General features: G+C 39.8%; 1 protein-coding gene across 2 annotated transcripts in view; it reads left to right on the top strand.

Annotated features, from left to right (window-relative positions):
- Positions 1 to 17561, top strand: part of MYLK4 (myosin light chain kinase family member 4) — an 81456-nt gene that overhangs the window by 47216 nt on the left and 16679 nt on the right. Inside the window, exons 2-6 of one of the 2 annotated variants that reach the window (XM_069008228.1) lie at positions 1346 to 2144; positions 12901 to 12967; positions 13378 to 13846; positions 14676 to 14695; positions 17436 to 17541. In XM_069008228.1, the coding sequence (XP_068864329.1) occupies positions 1500 to 2144; positions 12901 to 12967; positions 13378 to 13846; positions 14676 to 14695; positions 17436 to 17541 (1307 nt within the window). In that variant the 5' untranslated portion in view covers positions 1346 to 1499. Of the gene's footprint in view, positions 1 to 1345; positions 2145 to 12900; positions 12968 to 13377; positions 13847 to 14675; positions 14756 to 17435; positions 17542 to 17561 lie in introns of both variants that reach the window. The other variant, XM_069008229.1, reaches the window with a different exon arrangement.

The following is a 17561-nucleotide window of genomic DNA, read 5'->3' as shown; positions in this document are numbered from 1 at the left end:
AAAATTGAAGAGAAGACCATGCAATTTTGAAAGACTATTTAGTGTGTTAGGTATTCAGAACTCACTATTTCCCTTACCTAATTATCCCTCATGCTCCCTGTTTAAAGGATGGAGAAATGGAGGTTGTCAAAAGTAATAGTTCACAGGGATCACAAAAGAAGCTCTTGATCCTTTGAGCAGAGCAACGCTCTGGCTGTTTTTCAACCATCTGGCCAACTTTGTGTTTATTTCTATAAAAGATGTGGCAGCAGTGCAGACTGGCCTATATGTGGTCAATCTATGACAGACATTTGTCCAAGGCTGTTTCTTTGTGTTTCAGAGGCAGTCTGTCTCCATCAAGCTGATCCATACTGATTTGCTTCTTGCTCCTGTGGAGTATAGCTGACTTGAGATGAGAAATGCTGGTTTTATTCTTTCTTTCAAATTCTGTTTTTATTTTTCTAACCAACATGAAAGGTGTTCAACAATTCAGACCTACCCTTAGGGGAATCCTCTTCCTAGTAATGGAATTTCTTTTTTTTCCAGTGCTGTCTTTCTGAAAGAAACAGAAGTCTTTTGCAAAAGCAAAACTTAAATAAACTGTTTGAGTTAGGAATACTAATTACTGGTCACGAGACATTTACTGTCAGGGAAACAAAGAAGAGCTGAGTCTCTATCAAATGTTCTATTTTGGTATTTGTATGACCAGATCACAGTAAAACACAAGTCTCTTAATTTGTAGCAAATTAGAACAGTCTTGATAAATACAGAACTAAATTAAGATGTTATCTATGGAGTTAACTACTTGTGCATAAACAGCTAACTATGTGATAGCTGAGACATAAGATAGATAAAAAGGCTCTGATGTTTTTTTCCCCAAATATTTGCATTCCAGCATCTCCTTCTTGTTTTACTTTCTTTAATGTATTTGTTTTCTACCACTCTATTGACTTCCTGCCTGGCGTAACAGGCTTTTCAAGGAATAGAAGTTTTCATCTGAAAAGTTTAGCTTAAAACATAGCAATTTCAAGCAGCCACATTTAAATTCCCTGTAAGGACCCTTATTCTCTTCAGAGCAGGGGTCACATTACATGCTAGGCTTTTGAAAAGCAGCAACACCACTGCCAAATTCTTTCTACCCTTAATGACTTCTCATGTATCGCGTAGCCTTTTTGCTATCAAATGCCATTGGAGTGCAAATAGTTCGGACCTTGCTAGGCTGATATCACTGAACCGAGTGCATTTAGGATATGCATCTCCGTATTCACCTAATTTAGAAACAGATAGATATATATTTGTAAAGAAAAGAATGGATGAAAGGCATTTTTCTCCTAAATAATTTGAGTGTCTCTTTTCTCTGTTTTAGTCAAATATATGAGAATAGTTTTTAAATTAGTTGAGCTGGAGTTGCCAAACTTGGCTGTATATCTGAGCAGCCTGGATGGAAAGCCTTTGCAACTGATATTGTCCTCAAGCAGCTGATCATCAGAGCATTTCCTTCCCATACCCAAACCAGCAAAATGACCACATCCAGCAGGCAGAGCTCTTCTACGTCTATGGTCAACAACTTGGCCAAAATATTCGATCCAAACACTTTGCAAAACCAAGGGCCAGGTAATGGAATGGAACCTCCTCAAATTCTTCGTGTTGCGAGAAGTAATGTCAGCACATCTGAAAGTTTCAACATCATGGATGTGAAGTTTGCCTCCCTTGAAGAGAAAATTGATAAACTGTTGACTCTGCAAGACAATGTCCTTAAGAAGCTTAACAGTGTTTCCCAAGAAATCTGTTGCATTGAAAAAGACATTGAGATGGTAAAGGCAGAAACATCTGAACCTGGATCAAGGATGGAAAGAAACAAAAAATTGAAAAATAATGAAATGAAGGGACTTTGCCTTAAAATGAGAAAATCTCTTTCTGATATAAACAGGAAAGCAGAGCAGCAGGTTAAAAGGCTAGATGGACTTGAACAAAGTGTTTGTGGACTACAGAAACTTGTAGGACCTCTGGTAGAGAAGGTGAAAACATTAATAATTCATAATTCAAGTGTAAAACATCATGTTAAAAAACGTAAAGTTTGCAAAGCAGGAGCTGGACATCCCTTTAGGATGCACATTTTCTCGGAGACAACAGCTGGTGACCTGCTCAAGAAGAAAAATGAAAAGGTGAGCCCAGGTTTGTGTTTCATCTTGGCAGGAATCATTGCAAGCTACGGATATGTTCTGCTATATGCTCAGCTTTTTTGTTTTGTTGACATTTAAGAAAGAACAACCAATGTGCTCTAGAAGTGAAAAGTATAAGGACAAGCTGAGCAAGTTTCAGTGGAAAAGATATAGAAAAATCTACTTGTTACACAGACCCTCATTTTTTCCTAATTATTCCTTTGTAGCTGTAAAACACAACAACAAAGAACATAACAAAGATTGACAGGCTTCAAGAGTCTTGGGTCCTGGCCATGAATTTTACAATGATCTTTTCTGGATTTATAATTATCTGGGGGAATCAAGTTGCAGCAGTCGTATTATGAGCACCAGGGTCTAGAGATTAGTGGAACTGGTAAAAAGCCTCCTTGGGTCAGGGCATGTACATATGTTTGTCCTTTATTTCAAAGAACATCTTAAGTGTGCTGTTCTGATCTGCTATTTCTCTGCATTGGTGAGGACTAGGGGACTTCTAAACTGGGATCTGAGGTAGGGTTACCGTAACTGGAGCTGTGGCTTGTGTAAACTTCCCTGGGTAAAAAAATGCACGTGTTACCATAATGAGAGTTTCATCATGTTCTTTAAAGTTCAGATTAAAAGCCACCAAAAATCTCTTGAAAGACTCTATTGACTCTAATAAGTTCTTGTAAGGTGGCTTGAGTATTCTTTTTCTGGTAAAGAAAATTAAGACATTTCTTCTGACAAAGTATGTTGGTATTTAATTAACCCACAGTGAACCAAAAAGGTTGCCTTTCATACTTTGTTTTGTTTTGCTTAATTTTTTTTCTCCCAAAAAGTCACATGCAGGCTTTACTCTTTGGTTCATTTAAAGAATAGTTCTTGAGTTTGTTTTTCTAAAGTTTTTGAGCAGGAAAAACATCATGTGAAGGTATTAATGGAAACAGTGTTCCTTGAAAAAAAGAAGCGCTGCACCCAATATTATTCAGAATAGCCTGGTCAGCAAACTGTGTGCTTTTCAGCTTGGTTACCCTAAGGCAACCCCACTTCTTTGATAGACAAGAAGCATTTGAGCCTGCAAAGGAAACTATAAAAATATCAGTCAGTGCTGAGTAGCAACAGAGGAACATCTTGTAAAGCTCTGTCAGCTGAACTGACTGATCTTTCACTATGTAAGGATATAAATTGTTCATCCTTGTTTCCAGAGCATCATTAATTGAAGAGAAAAATAGCTTCCTTGCCAAAGAAGACTGACAACAAAAATCGTCATCACAGGCCCTTCTTGAACATCAGGCTGGGCTGGTTTAAAAAAAAGGTGTTTCAACAAGAGAGAAGTTTTCTTGTTTTATACAATTACTTTGATAAGAAATGATTATTTATTTTGAGCATCTGATTTTAGGCCTTCTTTTACTTTTCAAAACATCAATGAAAACATCTGTTGTAAAAGCCCCATTGGAATGAGACCCACAGGTCATCTCTGTAATGCTGCCATCTCTGCAGTTTTGGGTAGAGATCTACTTATTTTGGTGAAAGTATATATTCATCTAAACTATTTATAAATGTAAACTGAATCAGGCCTGGCACATTAATGAGCTGGCAGCTCCTAGAGACTAGAGTAGGTGCAAGGCTCTCTGCAATAGAAACACAGGTTTGGAGAAAGGAGAGGACCTTGGAGGCTTTGCTGGTGAGTTTGTGGTCAACGGGTGTAGCAGAACAGGAGGAGCTTGTGCTCCTGGTGAGTCAGAGGGGAACCAGGATGGTAGAGATGCAGGTGCCCCATGGAGAGTTCAGTGCTGTGAAAGACCTGGAAGTAGAGGCAATGGGCCTTTAACATGATGAAAACAGGTAGCCTAATAGACAAGGACCCAATAAAGAGAGGAGTAAGTGGAGTCTCTGTCTTTTTCCAACAGCAGCTACATTTGTAATCCCCTCACTGATTCATTTTTATTTAGGCAGACTCTTGGAGATGTTGAGTGGACTTGGTAGGAACTTGTCTAGCATGTGGGCTTAGGAAAGGCAGCATGAGCATGTCTGGAATCACGCTGATGATATTATTATGTTGTTTATATTTTGTTTGTTTTATGAGATAGCATACATATGTTAGCTTGTCATTACCTCCTCTCTGTGTGTTTGATTTATTAGAAAAGGACCATCATAAAATTACCAGGCTATCCTGTGAACAACAGCTGGCTTTGGTAAACACTTAGTCATCTTAGGTTTAAGTAAAAACAGACTTGAAGTCAGCCCTGCATTAGGAGTAACAGAACATGGAACGATATCCTTCAGCAGAGACTGCGGAGCTTGGCTGTCAGCTTAGTAGGAGACAGTGTGGACCAGCATTTAGGGCAAGCAGATTCTCCTCTGGGTGAGAGGGTAAGAACAGGATCTCTGAGCAAGTTAGTGAAAATACTGATACAGGAGGCACTGTGAAGTTGGTTGCTCATGTCTCCATATTTGAACTGGATCTCTGTATTTTTCTATATGTTTTATATAGTTGTGATTAAAGGAAAAGCAAAGGAATAGAAAAATAGGGGATCTCACCCTTGAAGAGTTTTACACCTGAAATACAGCACTAATACCTGGTGATGTAGCAATGAACAAATTTACCCAAATGTGCAGATACCAATCCTTGCTTCTCTTAACAGAATCCTCGTTCCTGTCTCTAGTCCCACCTGATGACAATTTTGAACAGTGCTGACCCCATAGAAGTGCAAGCTGCCAGGCAGTAAGAACAACATCTCTTGTATCCTAGGTGGACTTTGTGTGGCAACACTGAGCAACCCTTCAATCCCTTTAGACATGCACAGTCCTATTCTTTTTCTGTACAGCCACGAACAAGGCAATCTATTCACTACAGTTAGTTCAGAAGGACAGTACCCACTTCTATGCACTGCTGGAGATGATCAGATGTTTTGGATGATGTTCCTATTTGTCATCCACCCTGCTCCAGCTATGAGTAAATGCCATCTCTTAGTTCTAACAGCTGAGCTGTCTGAAAAATGTTTGTCTGTCCCCAGCCTGGTTGTGCAAAATAATCCAATCATAACTTATAAATGAATTACTAGTAGGTGGTGCAGTAGGTGGCCATAGGTACAACTGGATAAGGCAGTGAATAGTGTTTACATACTGCTTACCTGTCTTTCCATCCTTCCTTCTCTAGAGAGGTGCTGCTCTTTGCTTAATGTAGTACTGTTTTTTAATTTTTCCTAACTGTCTCTTTTTACAGAACCATATTATGTAGAGAGCTGTGAAAGAGGCAGAACAGAGAGGGAAGATGGGGAATGAGAGAGAAGTAAGCAGCTGGGGTGTGTAATCTCTCTCCTGGCATCAGCAGCAGCTGGAACAGTTTCCTAATCACAGACTCCACAGGCATATTTTGTGCTCTTGCAAAATATAGGGATTGCTCTCTTCTGAAGCAAATTTCTGCTTTCCTGCCTTTTACTGCCATCCTGAAATACCTCCACTGCCTCATACAGGAGTTTAGTTTCTCTCTGGTTTGGGTTGAAGCTGTTATATGGTATAGCTTGGAGACACTTCATGCTTTGTCAATGCTGCCAAATGCTTCCCAGTCATTTTCCACTGAGTGCAGCATGACCTTATCACCACATGGCTGAGAGGAGTAGCATGTACTACTTGTCGTTTAAGTTATTTTGTCACTATTGCCACTCAGGGAAATCAGCAGTTCTACAGTAAGCGTCTTTAAAAGCCTTGAGGTTTTCCTCAAATTCACCTTTTTAAGTAGTCTGATAATCCTGTTGCAAAATGTTCCTGTCTATAACTCCGTTTTCCATCCTACTTCTTCCACTTTTAAAGAAAGAGGGTAAAATAATACTTCACTTGTTTCCTCCAAGTTAAAGAGTTTAGCGATTCTGTGCTATTAACCTGCAAATACTCATCTGGAGAGCCAGAAAGTCCGTTTTGTTGCCATCGTAAAATAGTGTTGAACTTCCTGCAGTTGCCTGCAGGTGTCTGTAGCTTTGGTTTCCTGACATTTCTACAGGCTTTGCTTGAGGAATAACAACCATTAGCAGTTTGGGGCTGTTTCCCACACTAAAGACATGCCAGTGGTGGGAGCTCTGTTTTCTGCTTGAACCCTGTGTACCTCCTGTGCAGGTATCACACTGCAATTGCAGGTCACTGGCTGCTTTAGTAGGAGCCCACAATGAAACTGCTGTTTGCCACATGTGTTTTAAGATCCATTCAGCCTCAGTCTATAACTGTTCTGATTCCTTCATTTTGCCTACAAATGCTAACAGGTCCCTTATGTATTGTTGAAATTCTCTCCAAATTGGCCATGTTCTGTGTAGTTTTATTCTTTCAGCCAAATAAGTAGGAATTGGTGTTTTTTTTTTTTTTTTCTTTTTAAAATCTATTTGCAAGAGTTTCTGCTGTGGTCAGTGGTTTCAAGAGTAGAGATTTCTGCAGAATTTCAGCAGATGGTTTGTGTATTGCTTGGGAAATGCAGCTGGTCAGCACTCTCAGGTGCCATTATACTTGAGAATGCTCTTCTTTCCCTCGGGACTGATGCTTTTACTTAAATATGTTCTTGGTAGAAGAATTTCAGCTTTTGAATGAGCTGTAGTGTATCAGAGTTAAAATTCTCTGTCTATAAAACTGGTATGTTTTCTCAGGACAATGTTTCCATCTTGTTTTGCCCTGTTCTCTCCCTTAGTGGCAGACATAGGAGTTGTTTCATGCCTTTTCAATTCATAATGCTGTTTAACGTTATTTTCATTTACACTCAGAACTTGCTATCTGCTGTATGATGTTCCCTGCGTAGGATCCTTTCCTGAGCACTGTTGGGATTTTGCTGTCTCTACAAATCTGAAAATGTGTGAAATCAAAGTAGACACAGCTAACTCCTAAATACCTACGTGCCACATTGGATGGCTTTTAGGAATCCATTACAATTCCTTTGCAAAACTAGGAAGATGTTCTGATGAAGATAAAGAGATAACTGGTAAGTGCAGGAAAGCAAAGCAAGGCAGCTCATCAGAGAGCAGTCCTGTAAAAGCAGAAGGTTACTCAAAGAGGTGAGACAGTGGTAGGAAGGATTTGCTCAGGGAGGAAGTCTTTGTCCACTGCAGCCGTCTAAAATACACCTTTTGTCATCAGATATCCTTGACATTTAGGCGGTTTTCTAGTAATGGCTCCTCTTAGCCCCTATCAGAAAGTGTAGGGGTACCATGGTTGACTATATCCTCTGGTAGCAGAGTGCCATTGCAACTAAATGTGGCATCTCCACCACAATGAGTTTTAATAACGAGGGTGGCTGCTTTGAAGCACAAATAATTAGTGCCATCCTGGCAGCACCCTGGCTTTTGCATACACGTGCAGTAGTGAGAAGAAGCAGTGACGGGTGGCTGGGCAGCAGCCCCAAGAGAGCCTGGAATGAGCCCCACCACATTTCATTCGCTGGGTTCTGCATGGTGAGGTGCCACAGGACCACAATCTTTCTATAAAAGGAAAATTTAAAAAAACCCAAACAGGTCTTTCCCCTCAAACCAAACTCCCTTCTTCTTAAATGAATTGTTAGGAAACCTGCATTTCTGGAGTCCAATTCAAAGTGAGTCATCAAAGATGTAGGAGATGATTTCTTAAGTTTATAACCCTTTGGATGAAAATCTCACAACTGTGTGATCTTGGAGAAAAGTTTAGGAAGGGCAGCTCATGAAGTGTGAAGATATTTTCCATCCATACCATTGCCTGCTTAGCTCAGCTGAGTTAGTTAAGTTGAGAAATACTCTCTTAATAGTGAGGCTACTTAACTGACATTGTAGTAAAAAAATTGCCTGAGTAGTTTGACAAGTGGGTGGTTTGTCCCCACAGTTATAAAGATCTGCCAGTGATTTGGCTTTCAAGATGGATTTTTTTTTCCTCCTTTCTCACACTGTGACAGTACTGGAACCCACTTAGGAGGATGACCCATTTAATATCAATGGCACAGGTGCATATGAGGCACATGTGCACCCTGTCAGTCATCACACATGTAAGGACACTGACCAGTATAGAGAAGGGATAGATGTGAGGCTGTCCAATGTGTTGGTAAGAAAAGCAGCTGAAATCTTCAGTACTTGTGCTTGCCTGACATTGCTCCTGATTTGAGAAACTCAAAAATGATAGTAACTGGTTGATTTGATTTGCCAGATGCAGTGAAAGGATGGGTCAAAACCAGGTAATGCTGAGTGCTCTGATCTTAGTGGGTGTCTCGGTAGCCTCAGATTTGTTGGTGATTATTACAGGCCTCTGTGTATTCCAGAGACATTAAAAGGGAACCAAACAATTGGAGGTAAAAGATCTACCTCCCAGGCTCTTTCTTGTGCCTGAAAATGACTCTGTTAAATGACAGCAACTAGACCTCAAGACAAAAGTAAAGATGTTTAGAACCAACCTGTCACTGTTAGTGGAACCCGTTGCATCGTCACTAAGGCCATGGTCTCTGTCCTCAGCCTGCTTGCATGAAAGCCTTTTCTACTCTTCTGTGTAAGATTCGTGGTTTTGAGAAGAATGGCCTGGCAGGAGGAAGCATCCATTTGAAACAGGACAGCCACTTCTTCTCCAGCACAGGGGGTGGGAAGTCAGCAAACTTTTGTGGGGAATGGACAACACTTTGGCTTCACTGATTTTCTGCTTCTTCCCTAGGATGATATTGCTCTGAGGGATTTTTCACATGCAGAGGTTGTTACCTCATTACCTATGTATTTTCAAAGCAGCAGATCACATAGAACTTCTCTTGTATTTTGTATTGGGGGAATCACAATTCTCATGGTTCAGAGCTTATTTTTTGGGTGTGATTAGAAAATATTTGTAGATTGAGTTTTTATTTTACAGAGGAATGATTTCTTTATCTAGTTCAAGGAGCTCTATAAAAATCATGCAAGAGTCAGAATCTTTGCCAGCAGTTGTTATAGTGTACCAAAAAAATAATGACATGGGAGCAGATGCACCACCTACCAATAAAAGCAGAACTCCTATGTGTAAGGTTTTTAGCACTTACAAGTTTGTATCAAAAATACTCTCACTGAATATTTTACACTGCTGTGGGGGGTGGGGGAAGAAAAGGGTATGTATTGAAGAGGAACATAAAAGGGCAGGAGGAGATGGATTCCAGCTTTGGTGGATGGCACAGGAGACATCACCATGCATGTGGTTGTCCCGAGGGCTCTGTTGTACGTTCTGCACTCTCCTGGGAACCAGTGAGGAGATACTGGGAGCATCCTCAGTACAGTGCTCAGGTGGCAAAGCCCATGGCTGGGTTCTGGCTGTTAGGGAAACTCATTAATTGCAAATCTCAAGTAAGTTAATAATTTAGATAAATGAATGGTGGTCAGATCTTACACAAAACCAGGTTATCTTGACATAATAGAGCTCTGCAAACTATCAAGAACATGAGAAAGTGACACAGAGGTAAAATGTGGTTTAGGCATAGGCAAAGGTTTGTGTCTTGGTATTGGCAAATGGAAGCTGAGGTTATTGTTTTGGTATCAAGTGAAATGTGATGGGGTGATAAAGGACCTCTAACTGTATGGTTGGGGCTGCTTCATGAGGCCATTCATTACAGAAATTTTTGCAGTAGGAAAAAAAGAATCAAAGAGTTTTATTAGGTGAATAAAAAAATCTGAAAGTTAACTAAAAAAACATTCCAAAGGCAGGACTGCTTCAGTATAAAGAAGGAATTTAACTATGTACGGATCATTAAAATGGAGTCAGATGTCTATAAAAGACATTAATTTATTGCTCCATTTGAAATTTCTATTAGAATATATTATATTTATATATATTATTGCTTTTTGCTTAATTTCTGCAGGTTTCTAAAGTCAATTTAAATAATTTCCAATTTTTTTTTTTCCCATTGGTCTATACTGAAGTTTCAGCCCCTGGACTATCTCACATTATTTTGTATCATCACCTGGGCTTTTATTCTGTCTCTCTTGCTTAGGGTCTGGCAGTATTCTGTGAAAGAATATGTTTAAGTCTAGAAAATGGTTTTTTTGAAGACAAAGTTCAAAATTGTGTAGATACAGACACCTTTTTCCTGTGGTGTACTTTACAGACTTACAACACAAACTTTCATATTTAACCTTTTGTGAAATGAAAATGTAAAATTCATTGGAAGCTTTTGGCTTGTATGACTAGGAAAAAGTACTATTTGCCATTTCCCTAAATTTTTTTAATATTCAAATCATTACAGAAAGGGGAAAAAATGTTTTCTACTAAGAAATATTGATTGCTGTCGTTTTAGAAAATACAGACTGTAGAAAGTCATGTTACCTACGTTTGGGAGAAATAATACATAAATAAATAACACATCATTAGGGATTAAGTTAAAAAGACCCTTAAGAAAGCTCTAACAGACTGAGGGAAGAGGAGTGGTGTGAAGAGTAGTTAGGTGGGATAGATGTCTTTAACAAACCACCACACCTTTCAGATGAGATTTTCAAGGAGTGTCACAGCTTTTGGGAGTTGTGGGCGCTCAGAGCAGCTGCTCAGCTGCCTGGGGCTGGACGTCACGCATGCCCCTGACAAACTACAAGGAGGTCTTTGTACCGCCTGTGGCTGGGATGGGAAGGATAATTTGACTTCTGTCAGCTCTAGAGAACCTGGTGAACCCCCACAGGGGAGAAATAATGAGCAAAAGTTCTTGCTTTTATTGCCTGGTCAAGATTTGACAAGTTGAAGTCACATGTTGCTACAAACAGCAAAATGTGGGTTATTCATGTATAAACTACTCATGTATTTACAAGTACTTCAATATCTAGTCCTTATATTTGTATTTCTTACTCTAGTGTACTCTTGACCCTATATTTATTGCAAATTGATTCTGAAGGATATCAGTAAATAATTCATTTGTATTCTTTTTTTTTTTTTCATTTAAATTAGTATGAACTCCTCATCTGCTGGCATCTGCTGGTAAAATGTCAGAGATCAGAAACGGTGCTTGAATAAACACAGTAGTAATTTATGTAATGCCCTGGCAGTCTCAGGTATTCAGCACTGTCCAGTGTTCCTTCCACTAGACAGATTTTCAAAAGCTGGCTTCTGTATTTCACACCTGCAAAACTACAGCAATATTTAGTTGGAAGTGCCGTGTGTCTGCAATTAATTCTGAATGCAAAAGTGAAATCTGGCCTCATGCATCAAAGAGCTTGGAGGCCATTTCCCTGGTTATTTGCTCAGCTGACTGTGTTTGATCAGAGCTGATGTCCTCAGCAGTACAGAGAGGCTGACATACTTACAGGAATCCGAGTGCATTACTAATTGCCGACACAGTGCAGAATAAATAAGTCTGCGGCTTTTCCCTATTTTATTTATTTTTTTATTGCTTTTTAGAGCACTGTTTGATTCCCTATATTCCATCTGGCAACATTACATTTATATTTAAGTTCTGTGGGAACAAGGCTCCGATTTATATTTCAAGGGTAGTTACCTGGTTGTATTGTGGCCTTTTTCATTTTGTGGCCTGCAGTTTCCTGGGACAAACTGCATCCCAAATAATTGTCAGTCTCAGGTCTTATGCTTATGCTACAGTTTCTTTGTCCCTTGCAGATCAAGATTTTGTGAACAAGTCCTGTTGAAATCGCTCCATGCAGTTACATTCAGTTTGTCTCCACTCTTTTTGCTTCTCATGGAATTTCCTTTCCCTTGAACTCTGTTTATAGTGGATACACATTGCTTTGATTTCATGCCTAATTTTTATATAGCCTAATGAAATTAAAATAAAAAAAATAAAGCATTAAAGAAATGCAGAAGGCTCACCAGAGCAAATGTTTAGTAATAGGACTGGTTGGTGCCCAGAGCTGTGGGACTGATCACATGGTCAAGACACTCAAAATTAAGTGCCTGAACCTGTATATTTTGTTGGGACATGTACAGTACTGCTTTAGCTGGTAGTCCCTCTGGAAAGTACCTGGAGGTATCTGCACTTTTCACACTGCATGGATCTAATAATAATAATAATAATGACAGTGCCAGTTCCATAGCACTGTGAGAGGAAGAAGGCAAAAAAAAGAAAAAGGGAGCACCGAGCAACAGCAGGTACCAGGCTGTGCTGTGGTCACCTAGTAAACCAGTCTAGGAGTGGCCCGTGAAAAAACACACTGAGCACACAGCATAGAAACAGGAGTTAATATCCACAAAGGGAACAGTAATTGCAGAGGTGAGGACCTGGACTGGTATGAAGCACCTCTAGATGTCACTGCAACATTGTAAAATATAGGTAAGAGAAGGGTGCAAAGCTGAAGTTACGGGCTTATACACTCCAAATCCTGGTTACCGTCTCAGTCAGCTCTTAATAAATTGTTGCATCATTTAAAAAGTCATTACCAATGGTTGATTAAACAGCAAGAAAATTTTTGATATGTGTCAGTAAGATCATTACTGAACATTTTACTAGAATATTAAATATTCCGAGATTTGGTTTAACCTAGTTTTTAACAGCAAAAGCTAGTACAGGGCAGCAGCTGATTCCTGGATTCTTCTTTGGTTTGGTCTCTGAGGTTCAGTTCTGATCTTTTCTAGGCTGTTTTTATGCCAACACTGATGCTGATTACAACCAAGATAATTTCTCTTGCTTTGCACTGGTATCAATTCAATCGGCTTGTAGTGATTAAAATAAGGACCATAATTTATAGAAATGTGTGAGTTACAACACAGAGAATTTGACCAAAAAAAAAAAAAAAACCAAACAGGCTGTGATTTCATGAGGACAAACACAACATGTGCACTCTATTAATTGACTAATACGTCAATTGCCTTCCCACAGGTCATCAAAGAAAGGTCACATTTGAATGAAACAGAAACAAAAGAAAAGAAACCACCAGATTCAACAGGTTAGACTATTTTTTTTCTCTGATCGACCTCTAGTTCCTAAGAAATAGAACAGAAATAGCCATGACTTTCCTGAGCAGCTCCAGTGAAGTTGCTTGGGTTACATGTGTGTTCATCAGCATGAGTGAGCACAGGGTATCCAACTGTTCAGCAAGATGCTTTGCATGAGAAAAACATTTTCTAGTGCTGTGTCTCAAAGGAAGCATTTGTGACCCATGAAATCCCAGTTTTAAGTAAGTAGCCTGCTCTTGCTTAGGAGACACTTGTACGGACCTTGAAAGTGGGAGCAGAAAGCAAATGCCTAGTTCAAAATTCAACAGGAGTTATGCTAAGTGTGCAGCCCTACTCTAATACTGTTACTGACTATTCAGGAAACCACTGACAGATTCCTTTGTATCCTCTTTACTTATAGATGGGTGCATCCAGCAGAGTGAGTCCTGTTCTCAGGAAGAGGAAGTTGATAAGCTCAACAAGGAAAATGCCAAGAGGGAAAGTTCCATTCTGCTTGAAGTGGATCCTCCCAAATTTGATACTGAAGAGTCAGAGCAGAAAGGAGAAAGTTTGTCTTTAGGAAGCCATTATGAATATAGGAGACGCTCTTTTCAGGAATCCTTCACTCCAGAAAAGCAGCAGGAAGAAGACGCTGTTGATGATGCTTGTCAAAAACTAACTGTGCAGGAGACAGAGAGTGAGTCCCCAGCAGATGAGAAGAAGGAGGAAAAAGTGCCTGAAGATGCATTTGAGGAACAGCAAGAGGAGAAAGAGAATAAAGGGGAAGGAAATGCTGATAAGAGTAAAAAAGGTGCTGAGGAACCAGCAGCTCCTTCCCAAAAGGAAAATGTGGCAGAACAAAGTCATGATGATGAGGTATCAGAGGGAAGGTAAGATCTGAAATTCAAACTACACATTCTGAAGAGACCCTTGCTTCAAAAAATGTGTAATTCAAGTTTCAAGTCCAAGTGGCTGATTTGTATAAGTATTGGTGAAAATTTAGCCCAATACAAAAGTGAAAAATATGTTTATGCCTCTGATCTACGTGAAATGATACTCTTAAAAAAGACAGGCAAACAATCCACCACAAACGGCATTAGCAGTGTGTTATGGTTGTTTGCTTGGGAAATATATTAGGAACACAGGAATTATGTTATGCTATTCTTTATCTCTGAGGAGAATTCTCTCATAGTTTTGTTTATATACTGCAACATCATATAACATCAGCAAAATAGATTAGGCCATCTGCCAACTGGGAATTAATTTACTGCAAAATGTAGTAACTTAAAGGACAACATAAAAATGTGATAATTTGCCCAGGCAATTGACCTGATAAATTTGTTTACTGCAATCCTTTCTTTCCTGGATTTAATAGATAGCCTTTCAGGGATAAACAGGTTTAAGCTCTCAGGAACCTGTATGTACAAAGTGGAATTCCAATGCTTTCCCCTTGCTTTAAAGGTGAGATTGATAGCCTAATGTCAAGTTTAGAACTCAGGTGAGGTTTTCAGTAACCGAGAAACATTTTGCTGTCATGATTAATTTAAGAGCCATTTTTATTTCTCAAGGTGAATATTAAACCAGTTAATTTTACACCGTGAAACAAAATAGCTTAATGTTATTTGAATGCAATAGCTGTGTAGGCATTTTTCACCTATGTTTCTAAAGTTGCTCTGCTTTAAGTGTACTCTGCACTAATACCATGTTTTGTCCTTGCAGGTGTAAAAGCTGCGAAAAAGGTACAGGAAATTCTAGTTCAATCCCTGGGCAGACCTGCCAATTTGAGCATAGTGATAGCAGTGAGCATCAAGTGCATGATGAAGGCCTAGTCAAAGATGACAACAAAAAGAGCAGAGTAGTTGCAGGAAGCACTGATGGCATATGTAAAACTATAAAAAGCAAGGAACTAGCCTAAAGGCAAAGCATTTGATTTCATGGGTATTGCAGCGACGAGAAGAGAGCAGTATCTGTAGAAGTGAATGATTTTGTGATTGTAATTAGTAGCAGAAAAAGGTGTGCATGGTTCCTCTGATGGGAAACAGTTGTTCATGGACCACATCCTAAACTGATGAGAAGTAACATGATTCTGCTTGCTTCCATCTTAGAGGCTTCTGTTCTGTCAGAAATTATTCACAATTAATCTGCTTCTGCCACAATTACTCCACTAATACTACCCTCTCTCCCTTTTCCTTTAACAAAAGAGCTAAAGCCCCTAAGTACAGAGTGGAGGGAGAAATTATATCAGGTGCAGCAAACTCGGTCAACCTGTGGAAGTGTTGAGAATGTGTGTTAACAGAGAATCTGCAATGCTGTGGACATAGCCTGAAAAACCAGCTTGCTCATATTTGTACCATTGTAATTTGAAGTGAGAACAACTGCAGTCTACACAGTAAAGGAATACAGACTTTTGTGTAGAAGCCTGAGTGATGCTGTTGAACAGTCAGATAAACGGTGCTCAGGCACCGAACTCTGAAGCAGTGCTCACCACAGTGAGGCAGAGATTTCTAATATTAGACCTCCAGTTTGAGAATTTCGGTGCCTATTCCTGTATGTGAAATTATGGCATGTGAGGAGGTGAAATACTTGAAGCTATATGTGTGTGCATGTGCGTACACAGGACTCAGGATGAACTTATCTGCTTTGGGAATGGGGTGACAGTGTGGGAGGGAAACGTTTATGGCAGGCTTGTGCTAGGTTTTTGTAGCAGAAAACAGGAGATAGCCCAAAAACTTTAAAATCCGTAAACTGCTGTGAGCCCTGGTAGATAGGGATGACGTTAAGGTTAGAGTGTCTCTGTTGGAGCATCTTCCATCTGTAATAGAAAGTTGTTCTTGAATAGGGAGAAATCCCCTCTGGTTTGTAGGAAAAGAAGAATAGAGGGTCTGTCATGGGGAACATCTTGAAGGCAAAAACTTAAGCATAGTTTTGAAAAGCAGTCAGGCGTCTTTAAAAGAATATTTCCTTGCCCAAAGTTTGGTAACGTTTTGAGCTGAGCTTTCAAAAAGACTTTTTCTTCTGTCACTTACATGCTGGTGCTGATGGAATTTGTGTTGTTAGAGTCAAATTTTGCCTTAGGTTAGAGGTTTTCTTGGCATTTTGTGGGTCTCGGTAACGTGCAAAGACCCATACTTACAGACTTGCAATTCAAACTTTGCAGAATCCCAAGTAGGTGGCAAACTTCCAGAAGCCCCAGCTTTTCACAATTCCTTGACCATGAACTAACTTCCTGACCATGTAAGTTATTAACACTGTCAAAAAGAAATCTAGGTACACAGCTGGTGTCCTGGAAAAATGGACATTCACTGTGAATAAGGACAATCTACAGCTACATTAATGACCAAAGTGTTCCTGCCAGCTACATGCTGTCATGGGGTTTCTTGTTTGTGTTTTTGATCATTTTCACTGGAGTAATGAATGGTTTTAAAATTGCTCAACAAGCCTCACACAAAAAGGAGCTGGCATTCCAAACCAGAGAGCTCATGTTGAAACACTGGGGCTGTAGCCCTCCCAAACGGTTGAAGAAGTATTTGTCACCTTGGTCAGCCAAAGGTCACTCTCAGGAATATCAATCAAATGAAAAACAACGTGGGTATGAAATTGAAGTCACAACAGCCTGCAAAAAGTCCAAATTAGGCATGGAGGGCTGGTCTCCAGCAGGGATTTTGACATCAGGATGGCAGAAAGGTCCATCATGTGGAGGTCCAGAAACCTCCAGAAACCAGAGACCTGCCAGAGCTCCATAGCTGCTGCAGTGTGATGTTGGGAACCATCACTTTTCTGTGCCCCTCTTTACCTTTTATCTGCCATCTTTTTTTAAGGACAGAAATCCTTCAGAGTTACTGTGTGTCCTGAACCATATTGGAAACCCTAAGTGCTGTCTGCCTGGGTGAAACTCCCTCATGTGCACAAGCTCTAAATGTGATCTTTAAAGGTGATGAACACAATGTGGATAAGGACAAGTTTTGTCAATCAGTTAAGAGGGGATTCTTCACTGTGAACACCAAAAGCTGGGAAATAGCCTCTCTTAGCTGGGCCTGCAGGAGAGTTGTTTCTCTCTCTACCCCACTGGGGAGTTACAGTACATACTTGCCTATTAACTGTCCCTGAGGAGGAAAAAATAATAAAAAAAATCAGAGATTAGGCTGAATTGCAGAGGCCCCTTGTGAGTATGAAGCTACAGTGGTATAGCCTAGTGGTCTTTACTTTGCCTCTCCCTACTGTTGTACAGAAGATAATAGCTTAACAAAGGAGTCCTTGTCTTGGTAGTGTAGCTCCCTAACAATAACCTCTTTTTCTGAGCCAGAGCTTCTGAAATAAAACCCTTCTTCAATAACAGAGAAAGACCTAGCTATAAAGCTTACAGTAAGTGTATTCAGTTCTTAAATGAACTTATCTGGGAAAAAGAGGAACTAAAATATGAGCTAGACAAGCACTGCATAGGACCACTCATATGCTCTCTGTGTATTTTGTCTTTTTTAGATGATGTTCCTACTCCATCAGCACCATTTGATCACCGGATTGTCTCAGCTAAAAGGGTGGGGATCAGCAATTATTATAATGTCAACGAGGATGAAATTCTGGGAGGGTAAGTCAGGTGAAGTAAAT

Source organism: Aphelocoma coerulescens, chromosome 2, assembly GCF_041296385.1.
Source record: "Aphelocoma coerulescens isolate FSJ_1873_10779 chromosome 2, UR_Acoe_1.0, whole genome shotgun sequence".
NCBI classification, from domain to species: Eukaryota; Metazoa; Chordata; class Aves; order Passeriformes; family Corvidae; genus Aphelocoma; species Aphelocoma coerulescens.
Note: the sequence above shows the minus strand (reverse complement) of the source record. Positions and strands in the feature narration are given on the sequence as shown.